The 16,772-nt window shown below is 40.5% G+C and overlaps 1 protein-coding gene across 25 annotated transcripts in view; it reads left to right on the forward strand.

The window, feature by feature from the left end:
* Positions 1–16,027, forward strand: part of GTF2I (general transcription factor IIi) — a 57,284-nt gene extending 41,257 nt beyond the window's left edge. For 14 of the 25 annotated variants that reach the window (XM_083714397.1, XM_083714398.1, XM_083714393.1 and 11 more), the window contains 16 exons: positions 208–279; positions 660–843; positions 2,671–2,729; positions 3,019–3,105; positions 3,978–4,076; positions 4,523–4,588; positions 5,694–5,877; positions 7,977–8,035; positions 9,043–9,153; positions 10,354–10,434; positions 11,729–11,912; positions 13,336–13,364; positions 13,711–13,782; positions 14,180–14,224; positions 15,060–15,136; positions 15,478–16,027. In XM_083714397.1, coding sequence (XP_083570523.1) covers positions 208–279; positions 660–843; positions 2,671–2,729; positions 3,019–3,105; positions 3,978–4,076; positions 4,523–4,588; positions 5,694–5,877; positions 7,977–8,035; positions 9,043–9,153; positions 10,354–10,434; positions 11,729–11,912; positions 13,336–13,364; positions 13,711–13,782; positions 14,180–14,224; positions 15,060–15,118 — 1,391 coding nt within the window. In that variant the 3' untranslated portion in view covers positions 15,119–15,136; positions 15,478–16,027. Of the gene's footprint in view, positions 1–207; positions 280–659; positions 844–2,670; positions 2,730–3,018; positions 3,106–3,977; positions 4,077–4,522; positions 4,589–5,693; positions 5,878–7,976; positions 8,036–9,042; positions 9,154–10,353; positions 10,435–11,728; positions 12,542–12,608; positions 13,365–13,710; positions 13,783–14,179; positions 14,225–15,059 lie in introns of those variants that run through there. The other 11 variants (XR_014558324.1, XR_014558325.1, XR_014558326.1 and 8 more) reach the window with 3 other exon arrangements.
* Positions 16,028–16,772: the final 745 nt, after the last annotated feature.

A 16,772-nucleotide genomic window follows, 5' to 3' on the forward strand; every position in this document is an offset into this window, starting at 1 on the left:
GTGATGCTTTGAGAACCCAAATGATCTGAATTTCCCACCATAGAGCAAAATTATAGCTTGTTATAGTCTGCTTCTAAGGATATGTATTTATATACATGCAAATCTGTAGGTTACATGTTTGAATTGATCTCTCACTAAGTGCCATCATTGCACGTTTACTGGTGGAAGCATACATTGTATATATGTGTATTTATTTTTAATTCCCAGTCAAAGAAGATTGGAATGTCAGAATCACAAAACTGAGGAAGCAAGTAGAAGAGATATTTAATCTAAAATTTGGTAAGTTAACTGTTGGATATTCACCTTGTAGTACCGTTGCTTGATGAAAATACTGTAGAAGTAAAAAACACAATTTTTTCTACATTGTTGTAGCATTTTGACCAATTGCCTTTATATATATTTTGGGAAAGGCTGTATGTGTAAAGCTGTGAAAGTCAAGGATGCCAGATCTGGATATTAAATTACATGTTATGACTACTTGGAAATTTTAATGATTTTCATGTACATTGTGTGAATTTCTTTGAGATTTATAAATGGAATATAAATATTTAAAATAGAACAAGTAATTAAAAAGGAGGGGGGGTAGCCTGCCTTTGAAAGCAGAACTTTGATGCCTAATGGTCTATTGAATGACTGCCAACTTGTCACCTTGATTCTAGGACAAGCTCTGGGTCTGAGTGAAGCAGTGAAAGTTCCTTATCCTGTCTTTGAGTCAAACCCTGAGCATTTGTATGTAGAAGGTTTACCTGAAGGCATCCCCTTTCGAAGTCCAACATGGTTTGGAATCCCACGCCTGGAAAGGATTGTCCGAGGGAGTGGAAAAATCAAATTTATTGTGAAAAAGTAAGCTAGTGGTTAATCTCTTTACTATTTTTAAGTTTACAATTTTATTGCTTTACTGTTGTTGTTTTTTAAAGCAAAAAATGCTTGTTCTGGAAAATCTCAAAATGCTATCTGCAGATGCAGCCTCAGTCTTGACTTATTACACCAACAGGGAACTTTAATACCTAGGTCTAAAGTGATGTTGCTGTTGCTGTTAAAATTCATATCCTGCTTTTCAGCATCTAGGTCTCAAAGCAGCTTGCAACGATAAAAATATATAAAATTTAGAAGAAATTAAACCCCAGAAATTTAAACAAAGAACATCGGGAAATTTCACAACATCAGAGAAGCATTCCTGATGTAAAGGCCTCCTGAAATAAAGCAATTTTAACCAGTCATCTGAAACTCAGCAGGGATGGTGCCTGTCTAAGTTCTGGTGGGAATTCCAGAGTTGGGCCCATAACACTGAAGTCATAACCTTGTTCGTATGAGTTGCACCTCTGGTCCATGGAGGACCAACAAGCTCCATCAGATGATCTCGGTGATCAATTTGGCCTATACAGGGAAAGGCAGTACTTAAAGCATTCTGGGCGTCAGTTATTCAGGGCTTTGCACACTAGCAGAAGAACCTTGAACCTGGCCTGGTTGCAGATGGGAAGCCAGTGCAAGTCTTTTAGCAACAGTGTCGTGTGTTGGCAGTAGCCTGCTTCCAGCATCAGTCTAGCCGCAGCATTCTACACTCCCTGAAGCTTCCAGGCCAGACTCAAGGGCATCTCGCCATAGAGTGTGACACACTAATGGTTAGTGCTATTTCCAGACGGCTAGATAGAATCGTGGAACCATAGAATTGTGGAGTTGGGAGGGTCATCTGGTTCATCTCCCTGCAATGCAGGAATCTTTTACCCAACATGGGGCTTGAACCCACAACATTGAGATTAAGAGACTCATGGTCTACTAACTCAGCCATACTTCACTGTGGGATATCTTGGAAATGTGAAGCAAGCTTACACGCAGGATGGATGAAACAGACATTCAAGTAATCATTCTTAAAACATCAGTCACCTTTGCAGGGGGTGCTATGTACAGTTTATGTGTGTCGAAATCACTGATTTCAAATGTGTGAATATGACGGCAGCATTTAACTTGAGGGGTTGGGCAGGTGGTTATTAGTTGCCAGGTTCCACTTTTAGAACTGTAGCCATTGGGCCCTCTTAACAAGATCATTAGAACATGTCAGGTAGACACACGTAATTTTGAGTGACTGTTGCATTGTGCACATTTGGGCAACTTAGAAATTTCATATTTTATCTCTGGAAAATAGCTGTTGTTAAAGTGATGTTGAAACAGATACTAATATTTGTATTATGTATTGTATTATGTATTATGTACAAATTGGAAAGTTACACCGGTAACATCTACAGTTGCCTCCTCCCTCCTTAATTATAATTAAAACCCATCTCTTACTGGAGATCTTCCTCCCCACTCCAACCCCATGTAGCTGTTACAGGATCCATAAGGTTTTTACAAGGGGTTCTGCCCCTGCTCATATTGTTCGCCAACCCCACCCTGGTGACGGCTGCCTGGGCCTCTCACTTGCTTCACTCTGCCATCCCGCTTGGAGATTTCGCCCCTTCATTCTTCCCCCTGTTCCCAGGTAATGGCAGCAGCAACAGTTGCTTGCACAGCCCACTCGCTTGAGGCTTCTCAGGCTTCCATCACCCTGTTTAAACTTGGCTGTAGTTGTGTGTTTGCTTGCCAGCATGAAGATGGACGAGTACAAATATTGTATGTAAGATACTTGCATTGTTATGAGAGCATCCTATTAAAAATGCATTTTCTAATTTATAGGCCAGAACTTGTCACCTCTTATTTGCCTCCTGGATTGGCTAGTAAAGTGAATACTTCAGGTAAGTGACTAAACACCAGTTACAAAGGAAAGGGATGTCATCTTCACACACCGCACGGTGTTTGAGTTTTCAAAGCAAGAGATCTGAAATCCAGCAGGTGTCCTCACATGCTTCCTTTACACAAAACAGATGGAGTAAATAGTTTGGAAACTAGCGTAAGCATTTCAAGAAGTCTCTCTGCCCCATGCCGCTTTAGGCATGCTAGTTAATTGTGGCAGGGGACATTGTCTGAAACAAGCATATCTACATAGAGCTTTATAAACAATAAACAAACTTCCTTTCTTTTTAGAACCCCAAAGTCCGAACAGCTCAAACTCTGCACAAAGTCCTGTAAGCAACTCCAAGATTCCAGAGATTGAAGTTACTGTAGACGAAGGTATGGACTTGACTAAATATGTTTGCTTGAGAATAAGTAGCTTGGCTTGTACCGGTTACTGAATGAGGGTTTCTTCTGTCTGCAGAACAGAGCTTCTCTGGAAGCTTAGTCTGTTGTGGGGGAGGGGAAGAAGAGCCATCAGAAAATCTTCTCATTCTTAATCATAGAATTGTAGAGTAGGCAGGAATCCTGAGGGTCACATAGTCAAAGCCCCTCACATTGCAGGATGCCTACAGCCATCCAGTGGGCTTGATCCACCAACCTTCTGGTTAGCAGCCAGACACACTGACTCATTATGCCACCTTTGGTATGCTATTCCCAGCACAGATTTTATGTATACCTTCATTGGGCTAAAAGTCCCTAATTCCCCACCCACTCCTCCTTTTCCCATCATTGTATAGAGAGATGTCTGTGTTACCTTTCCAGTTGTGTGGGTTGTGAGTGTTGAAGTGAATAAAACAGCATCCTCTAAAATGTGGATTTCTGGCTTTTCTGGGAATAGAACAGGGAAAATCCACTCACATGAGTTGGGACCATGTGTGTTTGGGGGGTGTGTGTGTGTGTGTATAGCGATGAAAAGGGCTGATTTCAACAGTTTAACTATGCGTTTTAGATGATAAATTAGTTGAATCCAAATAAAGTAGCTTAACAGCAAGATTGATAACTTTAAAAGCACACTTCCTTGAAAAATGGGGTAGCTGCTTGTTAATATTATTTTCAAGGGTAACTGAACACTTGTGCCATGTCCACTAAGATCTCAGCAGATTTGAAATTTTAGAGTAGTATTGTAAATTCTAGTCTTGCATGTTCTTGTTGTACACTAGAAAGTCATTAATTTACATGGGATGTATTGTATGTGTGTGTTAACACAGGTCTTGCTAACAAGACACAAACCCCAGAAGTTAAAACTAATCCTCAAACCAATGGATCCAATGTAGGCTTTAAACCAAGAGGAAGAGAGTTCTCTTTTGGTAAGTTCTGAGGAAAACTGTCTCCTTCCAAACTGCATGCCACTAGCCACTTATTCCTGATCTTTATTCCTGACAGTTGCCTACTTGAATTCAGTCTGATTCACTAACTAGATAATATATTTACACTCTTCCCAGTTTGGGAATTAAAGTGCAGTGTATAAATGTAAACAAAGCAATAGAAATCCTCATTTTTTGTTGGTAACTCTGTTTGGAATTTAATTACTTAGGGGCTGCTTGCCTTACGCCTAGTACCTAAAAAGAGAAAAGTTACGTAAGTTGCACCTAGGACAAACCCATTTCCCCCTTTATATGTGGAACTTGCTACTAGTTTTTTCTTGCTCATTGTACAGAGGCATCCAGATAACATCACTTGGTATTTCCATAGAAGCAAAGAAGTAGTGGATCAGGGTGCAGATAATTGACTTACTCTTTTGATGTTTTAACAGAGGCCTGGAATGCCAAGATTACTGACCTGAAGCAAAAAGTTGAAAACCTTTTCAATGAGAAATGTGGTAAGCATACTGCGCCTTTTAAAACATTATCTTAGCACGTCTGAGGGGAACTTTATCAGCAAAATATTTGATACATCCATAAATTACAACCTAGTTCTTATTATTAAGTTGGTAAATCGAAGTCTTGACTGTACCACTTTAAACTGCAGTTGAGAACTCACAGATAATAAATGTAAAATAATGTGATTATTGTAATTTGGCTTTCTATCCTGTTTTTTTGCAGCAACAAACTGATTCTCTTGCGTGAAAGGAAAGAGGTTAAGCTTCTGCAGTAACCTGTTTTCTTAATTTGGTACATTGGCATATGGATAATACCTCTAGATTCTGGATGTGTAGCCTCTTTTGCTCTTTAAGGGACTATATTACTGTTATGTAAATATACAAGCAGGAATTGATAAGTCAACAACTGCTGGATAATGGGAAAGGAAAAAACCTAAAAAATAAATAATTGTAAATGGAATATATGGAATGAAATGTGAATTAGAAATATGTAATATCAAGCAGCAGTGGGGGAAAGTAGAGACATGTCTAGGATGAAGAGCAGGAAGTCAACTTTTTGGAAAATTTGTATTAAATTAGATGTAATTTGGCATTGATTTGTTAAAAATTTGGAAAACTAATAAATATTATTTGGCAAAAAAACACCTGCAGATTTTGGATTTTCGTGCTGATTTTCAATATTGGTTGAAAGCCTACTAATGTGCATTAGGGCTGAGTGAAATTTGTGTGGTGTTTCTTTTTACAAAGCAAAAAGTACTTTTGCCCTCTCCAAAACGTCTTCTCCAAAAGAGCAGTGTTCCCTAATCACCTTTCACTATAAAATCATGCTCTGAAGGGAGAAAGAATGTGCAGAATGTATTACCAATTGTCTCCTGCTAAAGGGGTGACTGCTCTACAAAGTGATTATTTTGCCACCTGTTCTAATCCCTATATCAAATATAACTGGAATTGGGGACTTTTTGTGGAGGGTCAACTCTCAAGAAAAGCTTTGTCCCTTCGTGTTTTGGCTTAGCTCTAGTAACCAGTAGGACGTAAGTGTGAGAGAGAAATTCATCAAAGGTCCAGCCCCACCCCCTCAAATATTGTGAAATACATTTTGTTTTAGGGGAAGCTCTTGGACTGACGGAGCCTGTGAAAGTCCCTTTTGCGCTCTTTGAGTCTTACCCTGAAGATTTCTATGTTGAAGGCCTTCCCGAGGGAGTGCCATTCCGTCGCCCTTCCACGTTTGGCATTCCAAGATTGGAAAAGATCCTCCGAAACAAAGCTAAGATAAAATTTATCATTAAAAAGTAAGCCAAATGCAATGCGTACCACATGACTGGCCTCTCTGAACAACTTAAATACAGAGTTCAGCCTAGACAGATGCTGGATTCTTCCATCAGAGAAACGAGGCTGTATTTTAGACTAGCAATACTCATGGTAGGCTTCTCTAAGACTTGGGCAACCTTGTTTCAAACTTTTGGAACAATAACTAATAAATGCAAATATTTCATTTCTTCATAGTCATAAGACTCCTCACAAATTAAGGTTTCTAGTTGAACAAGCAGCATTTTAAAATCAGTTGGTAAGGGATCACTTGCAAACTCCATATTTGAGACCCAAATCAGCAAATCAAATGTTTTAAATCCAGATGACCTCAAGAGCATGGCTCCAAATATTGCTGTGCCAATTTCAGAATAAATTTCTCAGTCAGAGATAGAAACAAAGTGGCCCTGTGGGTTTTTTGTTTACTTGATAAGTGAAAGCAGAACTTAATCAAAGTAAGATTGAAATGCCCAATTAGGATGACAGGAAGCACTTGGTTACGGAGTGTTGAATAGAGTGAATACTGTATACAGTCGTACCTTGGAAGTCAAACGGAATCTGTTCCGGAAGTCCGTTTGACTACCAAAACCAAATTGTGGCTTCTGATTGGCTACAGGAAGCTCCTGCAACCATTCAGAAGCTGCGGAAGCCCCATCGGAATTTTGGCTTCCAAAAATAGTTCGCAAGCCGGAAAAGTCACTTCCGGGTTTCCGACGTTAGGGAACTAAGCTGTTCGAAAACCAAGGTATGACTGTATTGTATAGTTGCTAATGTTTTCAGCTGGTTGAAGGCTACTTCTTAAGAAGGATCTTCTCATATCCAAATATGCCTCTTGTGTTGTCTGAAAGTGAATAGTTATAAAGGCATTTTGCAAATCCAAAAGGCAAATTGGGCAAGTATAGCTTAAAGTAAAACACCTTGTTGCCTTGTATAATACATGAAATAATTATGCAGTTGCTAGTGCCTGCCTTTTGTCTGTTGAGGCTTGTTTTCTTTTGTTTTCTTTTGTCTTCACTAAATCTACTGGGACAGCTTTCAGTGCATTGGCATTTTGGCCATAAGCTAACATGAACGCATTGCATTTCTGAGTCCATCTGGAATTAAAACCTTGTTTACTTTCTTCCATATAAAACTTATTCAGTACCTCCTGTAGCACTGTACCTCCTGTAGCACTGAATGAAGAGCACAAAAGTGAAATTTAGAAAGAAGAGTTTGTAACCATATGAGCTGACCCTGAGGTCAAAATAAGGGGTTGGCCCATCACACTGCAACATTAAAAAACAATAAAATGAGTTGGACACAAAAGTCCCTGCAGTGTTTCAGTTGATAATTGCGTCATCTCAGGAAGAGTTTGAGCCTTTTATAACTCAGGGGCACAAAACAGGTAACTCCATTTGTGGAGATGTGTCTCATTCTAGGGGACAATATGCAGTAGAAGAACAAATTGGTGGAGAATAGCCAAATGGAACCCAGCTTACAGGATCAGAGGCAGTGTACCACTGGGTACCAGATGCACAAGAGGATTTCGCTTTTGTGCTGCCCAGGTGGACCTGACTGGTCATGGATGAACAGGCTTGGACCACGGTTTCATTAACCACATTAACATTAATCACAGTTAGAAAACTTCCCAACTCTTGCAGCCTTTCCACAGGAGGAGGAAATGTGCTGCAGGCCTGAGGCTCACCAGCTTGTCCTGGCTCATTCACATCACACTGGTTTAGTATGATGTCTGAATGCAGCCAACATGTTTAAACTTCTTGGTTCAGGATGCACATGGATAACATAATAGGTTCACTTTGCTTTTGCTTTAATGTTTGGCTGAAGGGTTCTGAGCTTCCCTGAGAAGAGAGGGAAGCTTCAGGGAGGGATATCCAAGACAAGTGGAATTTACGGGGAGCAAGACTGCATGTTTTGGGGAGGAATGGTCATTGTGCTTTTTCCTCCATCCACTTGACCAGCCACGCTATGGCATTTTAGAATGAACAGCTTCGCCTCAGAGGGAAATGAAGCTGGAGTTGTGTTTACTTATTGATCGCACTTCTTTATATTCTTATGCCAAAACTTCCACCATATTTCTTTGCAGGCCTGAGATGTTCGAGGCGGCAATTAAAGAAAGCGCTGCTGCTGTTCCAAGTCCTCAGAGTGAGTTTTGTCTCAGAGTTAAGCCCTCAATTGCGGGACGCAGGTGGCGCTGTGGGTTAAAGCCTCAGCGCCTAGGACTTGCCGATCGAAAGGTCGGCAGTTCGAAAGCACCTCCAGGTGCAAGTAGATAAATAGGGACCGCTTACCAGCGGGAAGGTAAACGGCGTTTCCGTGTGCGGCTCTGGCTCGCCAGAGCAGCAATGTCACGCTGGCCACGTGACCCGGAAGTGTCTCTGGACAGCGCTGGCCCCTGGCCTCTTGAGTGCGATGGGCGCACAACCCCAGAGTCTGTCAAGACTGGCCCGTACGGGCAGGGGTACCTTTACCTTTACTTTAAGCCCTCAATGGCACTGCCTTTGTTGTGTTCATAAGATGGCGACACTGATCAGTAGGGAACAATTCAGAGGAGCGAATTAAAGTACTCCAAGGGTTCTGTGATAGCATAAATCAAGTCATTGCTTTTGGGCCTTGCACCTCAGAATAAGAAAGAGTCTTGTGTCTTGAAAGTGCTATTAGGTTACTATATCAAAGAAGTGACAAGAGCTGCAGAGACCAAGTTACTGGTCTTCTGCTCTCAACATCTCACCTCTCATTCCAAATCTCTCTAGCTAGCTGCCAGTCTACGTGTGCAGTTTCCTCCCCTTCCGCTGCCTCCCTGGAGTGCTATGACATCAGATGTGTTCTGAAATTCAAATAGGGCATAGTGCGTATGATGATGTCTTTGTTGGGAGAGTTCCTTATCCTTTTGGAGTGCAGAGACACTGCCATCCTCTGCAAGGAGTAAAGCAGCACTCCTGTTAGAACGTGAACAGATTTGGCACTGGATATGGTTGGGTGGGGGCCAACAGCTGTCCTCCAATTGGAACTTAGATCTGCCTTGTATGTTGACCACTCTTTTGAGTTCAGTCTTATTTGTTCTTGATACTTTTTTACTGGCAGTACTCATAATACGAAATGAGATTCGAGTCCTTTTGGTGTTAATGCTTTGAAACCATGTGTTTTGTAAGGAAGAACAAGTTTATCAAACACCGTGATAAACACTGTAAGTGTGCCTGATCCGGTGGTGAACACAGCTGCTGGAGTGGAAGATCTTAACATCATCCAAGTGACTATACCAGGTACTCTGCCCATTTCCCTCCCTACCTTGCATTTTCAAAAGCCGTTTTAAAGACAGAGTCTTTTTCCAGTTCAATATTTTTGTTCCTGTCCTACTTCTAATTCTAGTTCATGTGCCAGCAGACACCACATAGAATACTAGTCATAACAAACCGTATTCTTCTGTGTTACTTTCAAAAGTATCTTGAAGCTAAGCTCCCAAGGGCTTGAAAGAGAAGAAGCAGACATTCTTAACTATTGCTAATAGTTCTCACTTTGCAAATTAAACGTGACATAGAAGCCCCATGTTCCTTACTTTCATTTCCCAGAAGAAGCAGTGCTGCAAAGACAAAGGCTATCTTATTGATGATTTACAGGAACTGAAAGCAGCCTTCCTGAGTTGGATTGCTCTGCTTACAGGAACATGCTGGCTTCCCACCTGCCAACCGCAGACTGTCCTTAGAACTTGCACAAGGGTTTAGAGAACTTCCTTGCTATATTTCCTATTGAAGAATGTGGGCTGCAAAGCAATGACCTGACTGACCTTCCCCAAAGATTCAACTAGGGGAGAGTGCTCGTAGCTACCAGGTTGCTAACCAGCTGCCTCCCTTTCTCCATGCATCCATGAGGTTCCTAGCTTGGAGGAAGAGCTTGTCAATTTGTTATTTTCTGCATTAGTTCACTTTTTTCAGTTGCTCTGTAAAAACACCAAGGGGCACCTGCATATCTGCTATGTGCTCTTTCCTTTAATCTTTCAGGCAAGGGTGGGACATGTATGGCCTCCAAATGTTATTGGTTAACATCTCCATCACTGACCATTAACCATGCAGCTAGAAGATGTAGTCCAACATCATCTAGAGTGTGTGTGCAGATTTCCCTGCCCTGCTTTAAAATCTAGTGACTTAAGCTAAAAGAAAGAGAGGACTTTAGCAGCAGGTACACCTGGTAGAGACATGCCCTATAGGCCACTTAAGAAAGTGGGCACACACTCAGCTCAGGCTCTCTCCTGCCACTCCTTTAAAACCCAAAGAACTAACAGTCTTAAGGCTGAGAAGGAGTTGGTGGTAGGACAACAGCAACACTAGATGAGTAGAACAGGGCTCTTTAAATAACTAGGCTGACTTAAATTGGCTTTGCTTGCGTTTAAACAAGATCTGTGTTTTTTTAAAGGTTCAAGTCACTCACAAAATCCGATTTAATTTTTGTTTCTTCAAATTTTACAGACGATGATGAGAGAACATCCAAAGTAGAGAAGGCCCGACAGCTGAGAGAACAAGTGAATGACCTGTTCAGTCGGAAGTTTGGTAATTTTAATTTTGCAATGTAGACTCTCTAATCCAAGGTGCAGTAGGCCTACCTTTGAGACCTGAATTGAAAGAGGACTGAGCTGTAACAGTCTGAAGCTGCAAAAGAGCCGTTTATGCTTCGGAAAGTCAGAAGTTGGGAGTTGAGTGCATGTGTCCTTGCACACCTAGCTAGCACCTGTTTTCTGTTGGTGGTTGGCAGGTGCTCTGGTTGACAGGTGGTCTATAAATATAGTAAATAAACTCATCCTTTCGTACTTCATAATTGAAGGAAACATTTCTGTTCCCTCTTTCCTGAGTTCTATATGCAATTCCACTTCACTGAAAAGTATGTATTCAGTCGTTAGAAAATAGCTGTCATTTGATGCTTCTTGAGTTCAATAGGTTGCTTTATTATAGTTATATAGGATCATATATAAAAATACACTTTGGTTTAAGTGCAAATTATCATGTTTCTTAGGTAGCTCATGTTGCAGTCTCCGTGCAGCCTTGGATGATGCAATGGGAACGACTGACACCTGTGATTTTAATAACAGTGGGGTAATTAGTTAGATGCAACTTAATACCAGTGGTCATCGAAAGACTGCCTTTGAAGAAAAACTGCCAGCTGGTGTCTGGTGGATTTCATACATCTGATTAGTGATGGCAACTAAAAGGGAGTATTTCTTTACACAATGCTTGATTAACTTCTTGAACACAACACGCAATAACAGCCATGGGAGTAGATGGCTTTAAAAGATGCTTAGCAGAGGATAGATCTACTGGAGGCTATTAGTCATGGGAACAAAATGGAATCCTCCTGATTCCAAAGCGGTGTGAGACACTGGACACCATTTGTTGGGAGGCAAATGATGGGGAAGGGCTGTTGCCGTCATTCCCTCCATTTATGATTCCTATAGGCATCTTGTTAATTACAGTAGGAAATGGAGTGGACCTTTTTTTCTACTCTGATTCAGCTGGACACTTCTTATATAGGTGCCAGTAATCGCCATAAAGTTGTTACACTAAGTGTTACACTTTTGAACAACGAAAGAAAGAGGTGTTGTTACTGCGTACCCTTGTACTGTTTTAATCAGTATTTTTAAAAACAGCACTTCCAAAAGCTTAAATGAAGATAAGTGGAAGGGTTCAGTCCCAGAAGGTCAGCAAAAGCACATCTCCGTTGAAGTTGGTTCTGTTTTTATAATGATCCTGCCCTTGTTACTGTGTAGTATTTTCAAGTAAACTCTGCCTTCCTTGTGGCCTAGCGTGAGGACAGTACAACATAACTCTCACAACCTCTTTCTCTCATCAGGGGAAGCCATTGGCCTGGGGTACCCTGTGAAAGTGCCCTATCGAAAAATCACAGTCAACCCTGGCTGCGTGGTGGTGGATGGGATGCCTCCTGGAGTGTCTTTCAAAGCTCCCAGCTATCTTGAAATCAGTTCCATGAGGAAGATACTGGATTCAGCAGAGTTTATTAAATTTACTGTCATCAGGTATGTGGTTTTCAACTACATTCTCTATAATACTGTCCCCCCCCTTTTTTCTTTTTTTGTTGGAGAAGATGTAAGGTGGGGCCTGCTTATTCTGGCCCTGGTTGATGGATTAGACATGCAGTAAAGATAATGGGAGAAGCTGCCACTGTTTTCCATTGCAACCAAGCTAGGGCCAGTGCACAAGACCAAGAGATCCTCTTGTGATCTCTACAACCCTTTTGACAATGCCCTGTGTTTACGAGGCTCAAACAAGCCACCAATCTGAAGCGCCATAGGCAGCATGCTTCTCCTTATGAGGTCTTGTGGGGAAAGAGGTGACTGCTGCTTAGGATCATCCCAGAAGCATCTGAGCTGCTATGCTCCCTGCCTTCCAATGGAGAAGGGTATTCAGAAGAATGGAATGTTTTAAAGTCCAGGCCAGCTTCCATTGGGGCCAGTTCCTCATGGCCAAGAGCCAGCATACCTAAGAGAGTGTGCCTTCTTCCCTGTGCCCCACCGCAGTGTTGAAAGATCAGCCGAGAATGTGCTCTTGAATGATGCCATCATAACAAGCCAGGCTTGTAGGAGGATATGGAGAGAGGCATTCTCTGTTGCTGCCTCATGACTGTGGAACTCCCTTCCCGCTCTTTGTTTTCGAGCCACTTTAAGCAGTACAAATTTGGAAAAGCAGCTAATTTATGGTATTATGCCTTCAAGATTTGTTCACATCTGTAAGGGCTCCTGTGACCAAAATGCCCTGCCTCTCCCTTGCAGGAGATGAAACAGATTTGGAGCGCTGTTACTAAAGCAGCAAGGATGAGCTGATATTTCCTTAAAATTTTCACCAGCGGTTGTGTTAGGAGCAGGCAACAAGAGTTTATTGGAAACCTACTTGTTATAAGGACGTTAGCCATATATGAAGTGGGCCTATTGAAATGAATAGAATGTTTAACAAAGTTCCATTATTTTCAGTGGGTCTCCTGAAAGTAGACCTGTATTTACTAGATACAGCGCTAGGAGCAGAATTTTGAAGAGAGAGTCCACCACTGACCTAGTAAAGATATGAGGGTAGAGAAAATATAATAAAAATGGAAACTGGAAAGTATACAAAGACAACTGGAGAGTAAGTAATAAAAATGGAGTCAGTTGAAATTTTTCAACTTTGTATATAAATTCAAAGCTCCGGGTCACGTAAGTAACTTACTCATGTTGAATATATATATTTTTTTCTTGGACCTTGCTTGGAGGCTTAGGAATTGCAGTACTAGATCTGTGGCTTTATGCATACATGAAAGTGGAAGAAAATTAAACACAATGAGAAGATCAGAGTGCATATGTGGTTATACAATTTGGCACCTCAGATTGTTATGTCAAATCTGTAGAACGTTAGGATTATATGTAAAGGATCCCTTATTGAAGTGTTGCATTCTGTGTTTTCCAACAGACCATTCCCTGGACTTGTAATGAACAACCGTAAGTATTTCATTAGCAGTGCTTAATATGTCTGTCCTTCTATAACTGTGTTGTCATTATGATGCTGCCAATGACACAGTCCAGCTCTTTCTTAGCATTTTATACCCGTGACCAGAGACAAAATGACAGCATATAAATGCTAAAGGGGTAAGGATTACAAGGGAGTAGATTAAAAACAACAACAACTCTTTGGAATACTATTTGTCTACCACATCTTTCAAGGGACTGGTAATGTTTTGCTTGGTGCATACTGACATGGAGTAACATTGTGGTTTTAACATGAATACATTTACTAGTGGAGGGGCATTTCCTTGTAATAACTTAATGCTGATCTTACTACTTCTAGAAATTGCTGAGAAAGCGGAATCAGAAGCACCAGCACCAGCAGCTGTGCCAGTCCCCGAGCCAGTGGAACAAGGTAGGTGTTAATTTTTATTAGACTGCCCTTAGAAGTTGATAACATGATTGGTAATAAAGCCCCTTTTTTGAGGTGGAGCAGGGGTGCGGATGGGCGTGAAGACCAAATCTGTGCAAAAATACCAGGGTGGAAATAATACACTAGTTTAGTTTGGTTTGTGTGAGAATATGGACATTCATTTTTACTGATTTACTTCATAAAATTTATAGACCACTTGATTGTAAAAAACAAAAACAAAAAAACCTAAAATGGGTTTTGCTAATACTTACAGGTGCTTTTCAGAGAATATACATTATGTTGCTGCCTCTGGTTACATAGTTGATCATGTTTGCTGTTGTAATTAACAGTACATTATATGAAATAATGCAACTAATTTTATGAGTTTCCTTTTTTTAAGATCCAGTTGAACCAGACCAAATAGTACAAGTATCTGTGGAGGACGGTAAGTGTTTATAGTCTGATGAGTGGAAAGCAACAGTTATTTGAAAATGTATCTTGATGCCCACAAAACCAAAAGGAAAAGAGCAAGGGGAAGCCCAACACTGCTCTCTTCCCTCTGGCTCTGTAAAGTTGCTTGCTAGCTTTTCATTTTTTAATTTATTTTTATTGTCTATGGCTCAGTTGCTAGAGCAACATGAGATTCTTAATCTCAGGGACAAGGGTTCAAGACCCATGTTGGACACAAAAGATTCCTTCATTGCAGGGGGTTGGACTAAATGATCCTCATGGTCCCTTCCAATTCTACAACTCTATTTCATGTATTTCCATACTGTTTTATATTCAGAATTTCTAAGCGATGCACATAATTTTTTTTAAAGGCAAACACAAACTGCAGAAGAGTATAAGAACAATTAAAAGTAAACATAAAACCATAACATAACATAAAAGCTACTTGTAAAGTGGCTGCTGAAATAGCCATGAAGTAATTTCAGCGAAACAATTTGTAGCTCCGCCACTCTTGTTTGTGGTTAAAGATTCTGGCAGCCCATTCTTAAAATTACGTGGTACGATTTTCATTGGTGGTTTGTGTTTGAATGGTGAGTCATTTTCCAGCTGGGGCTTTTCTCTCTTTCATGCCGCTGCTCTCTATAGTTCACTGAGACAAAATTACTATCACCTGGGAAAGAACAATCTTCTTAATTAAGTTTATGCCGGAGCTTTGTTCCTCCTTGCTCATTTCCGGAAATTGCAATTTTCATTTACATTCTCAAATCCCCTTCCCTCTTTCTTCAGCGATCTTGTTGAAAGGCATCTAACTATCCTTTTTCTCTCCACAGATTCAGCACAGACTGAAGAAGACACTCAAATAAAACAAGAGCCAGACCCAACGTGGTAGACCTCGCCAATATTTAGGGTAAAAAAGTCATGAAGAAAATGGAGCGGCGGGTGGCATGCAGATGATTTTATAGATAGAAGGCGGATTGTACTCTTAATATACAATTACAACCCACGTTGCGTTCATATTGGCCTTTGTAGATTGCTTAACTCGGCAATACCCTGTTGCAATCTTCAATTTGTGCTCATATTGTCCCTGGGCACACTTCATTTAATTTTAGCCCAGCTGAACCTTTAAAAGAGCAAGCTAAATGAGTGAAACAGGTTTAGCATGTCGAGTAGTCATTATTTTATTGGACTTCTAGCTGCACTTGATTTAACTTCAATCCCTGCCTTTTTTATTCCCTCCTCACTGTTTAGTCAGAAGCTTCCAGGATTGCGAAGAGTTTGCTGGGACGGCCCTGAGCTGTGTAATATAGCTGTATAAGAGAAGTACCTTCTATCCACCCTCCCCCAACCTCCTTTTTTTTGTATTTTTAGATAGAAATGTCTACTCTGTTCAAAAGTCCTGATAATTGACATGAAGCAATGAAATAATATTCACAATGGCTTATTTTATTTTAAAAGAATTAATTGGAGGAAGAAATGCTGGATACATGGCTTAATGATTGTTAGCTTTTCATTAATATCAACAGGGACTTTCAAAAAATATCTGCCTTTCCAATTAAGACAGTCCATTAGATATCGAAGAAGAAAGAAATATGCCTATCGTAGTTCAGGTTTTATTTTTTTCTCCCAGTGGGAGTGGGTGGGTGTGGGAGTTGAAATTGTCCGCTGAATTCTTCTTTCTCTTTCTCCTTAATGGTTAATTGGATAATAGTATCTGTATATTTGAAATAATTTTTTTCCTATGATATATCTCTCAACTCATATGTTTTTAATAAATAAAAAAAAACTGGTTTTCCTGGCATCTGCAGTGTTATTTATTTAATAACCTGGTAGTCTGTAGTCTTTAGAGAGGGTAGTGGGAAGCATAGCATTAATTTCGAAGCAACGAGTGCTTGTGTTTAGATTATTTCTGCATACCAAGGTTCAGCTGTGAAGCTGTTGAGGTCTTAAGGCAGAGATGGATGGAAAATAAAGCAGGGTGGACCACTGAGTTAACCACAAAGCAGCGGCAAACTGTTTCCTTTCTAAGAATCCTTGGCTAGGCAGAACTTCGGCATTTAAGCAAAAGTGCATACTTGTTGATTGCTTAACACTTAGTTACACCTCCACTGTTGGACTTGGGGAGTTATACCTTAATGCAGCCTGCTCCTGCTTCTTAAACTGCTATAGACTACTGATAAGCCATGAGTCTTTCTGCAACATGTTCAAAAATGGCACAGTCCCCAAGAAGACATAGGAAACTACTTTATACCAAGTCAGACCATTGGCCCATCTAACTCAGTATTGTCAATATGAACTGGCTTTAAAAAGAGTCAATCATTAAAAGACTGAAGGCAGAACAGAAAACATGTTTTAATTGTTGCAACCAAGAAAGCTTTAAACTACCAAGGCTGATTGTTAGTTTATCATTCATTCATTCATTCATTCTGTTTTCTTCACGGAATTGTTGACTTCAAACTGAAAGTAGTATTTCTATGTCACATTTCCTTCCATGGGAAATGAAAGTGATTAGATAAGGAAGAATGCTGTGAAGATTTTAAGGTGAC

The sequence above is a fragment of the Podarcis gaigeae genome (assembly GCF_964106915.1).
Source record: "Podarcis gaigeae genome assembly, chromosome: 15".
NCBI classification, from domain to species: Eukaryota; Metazoa; Chordata; class Lepidosauria; order Squamata; family Lacertidae; genus Podarcis; species Podarcis gaigeae.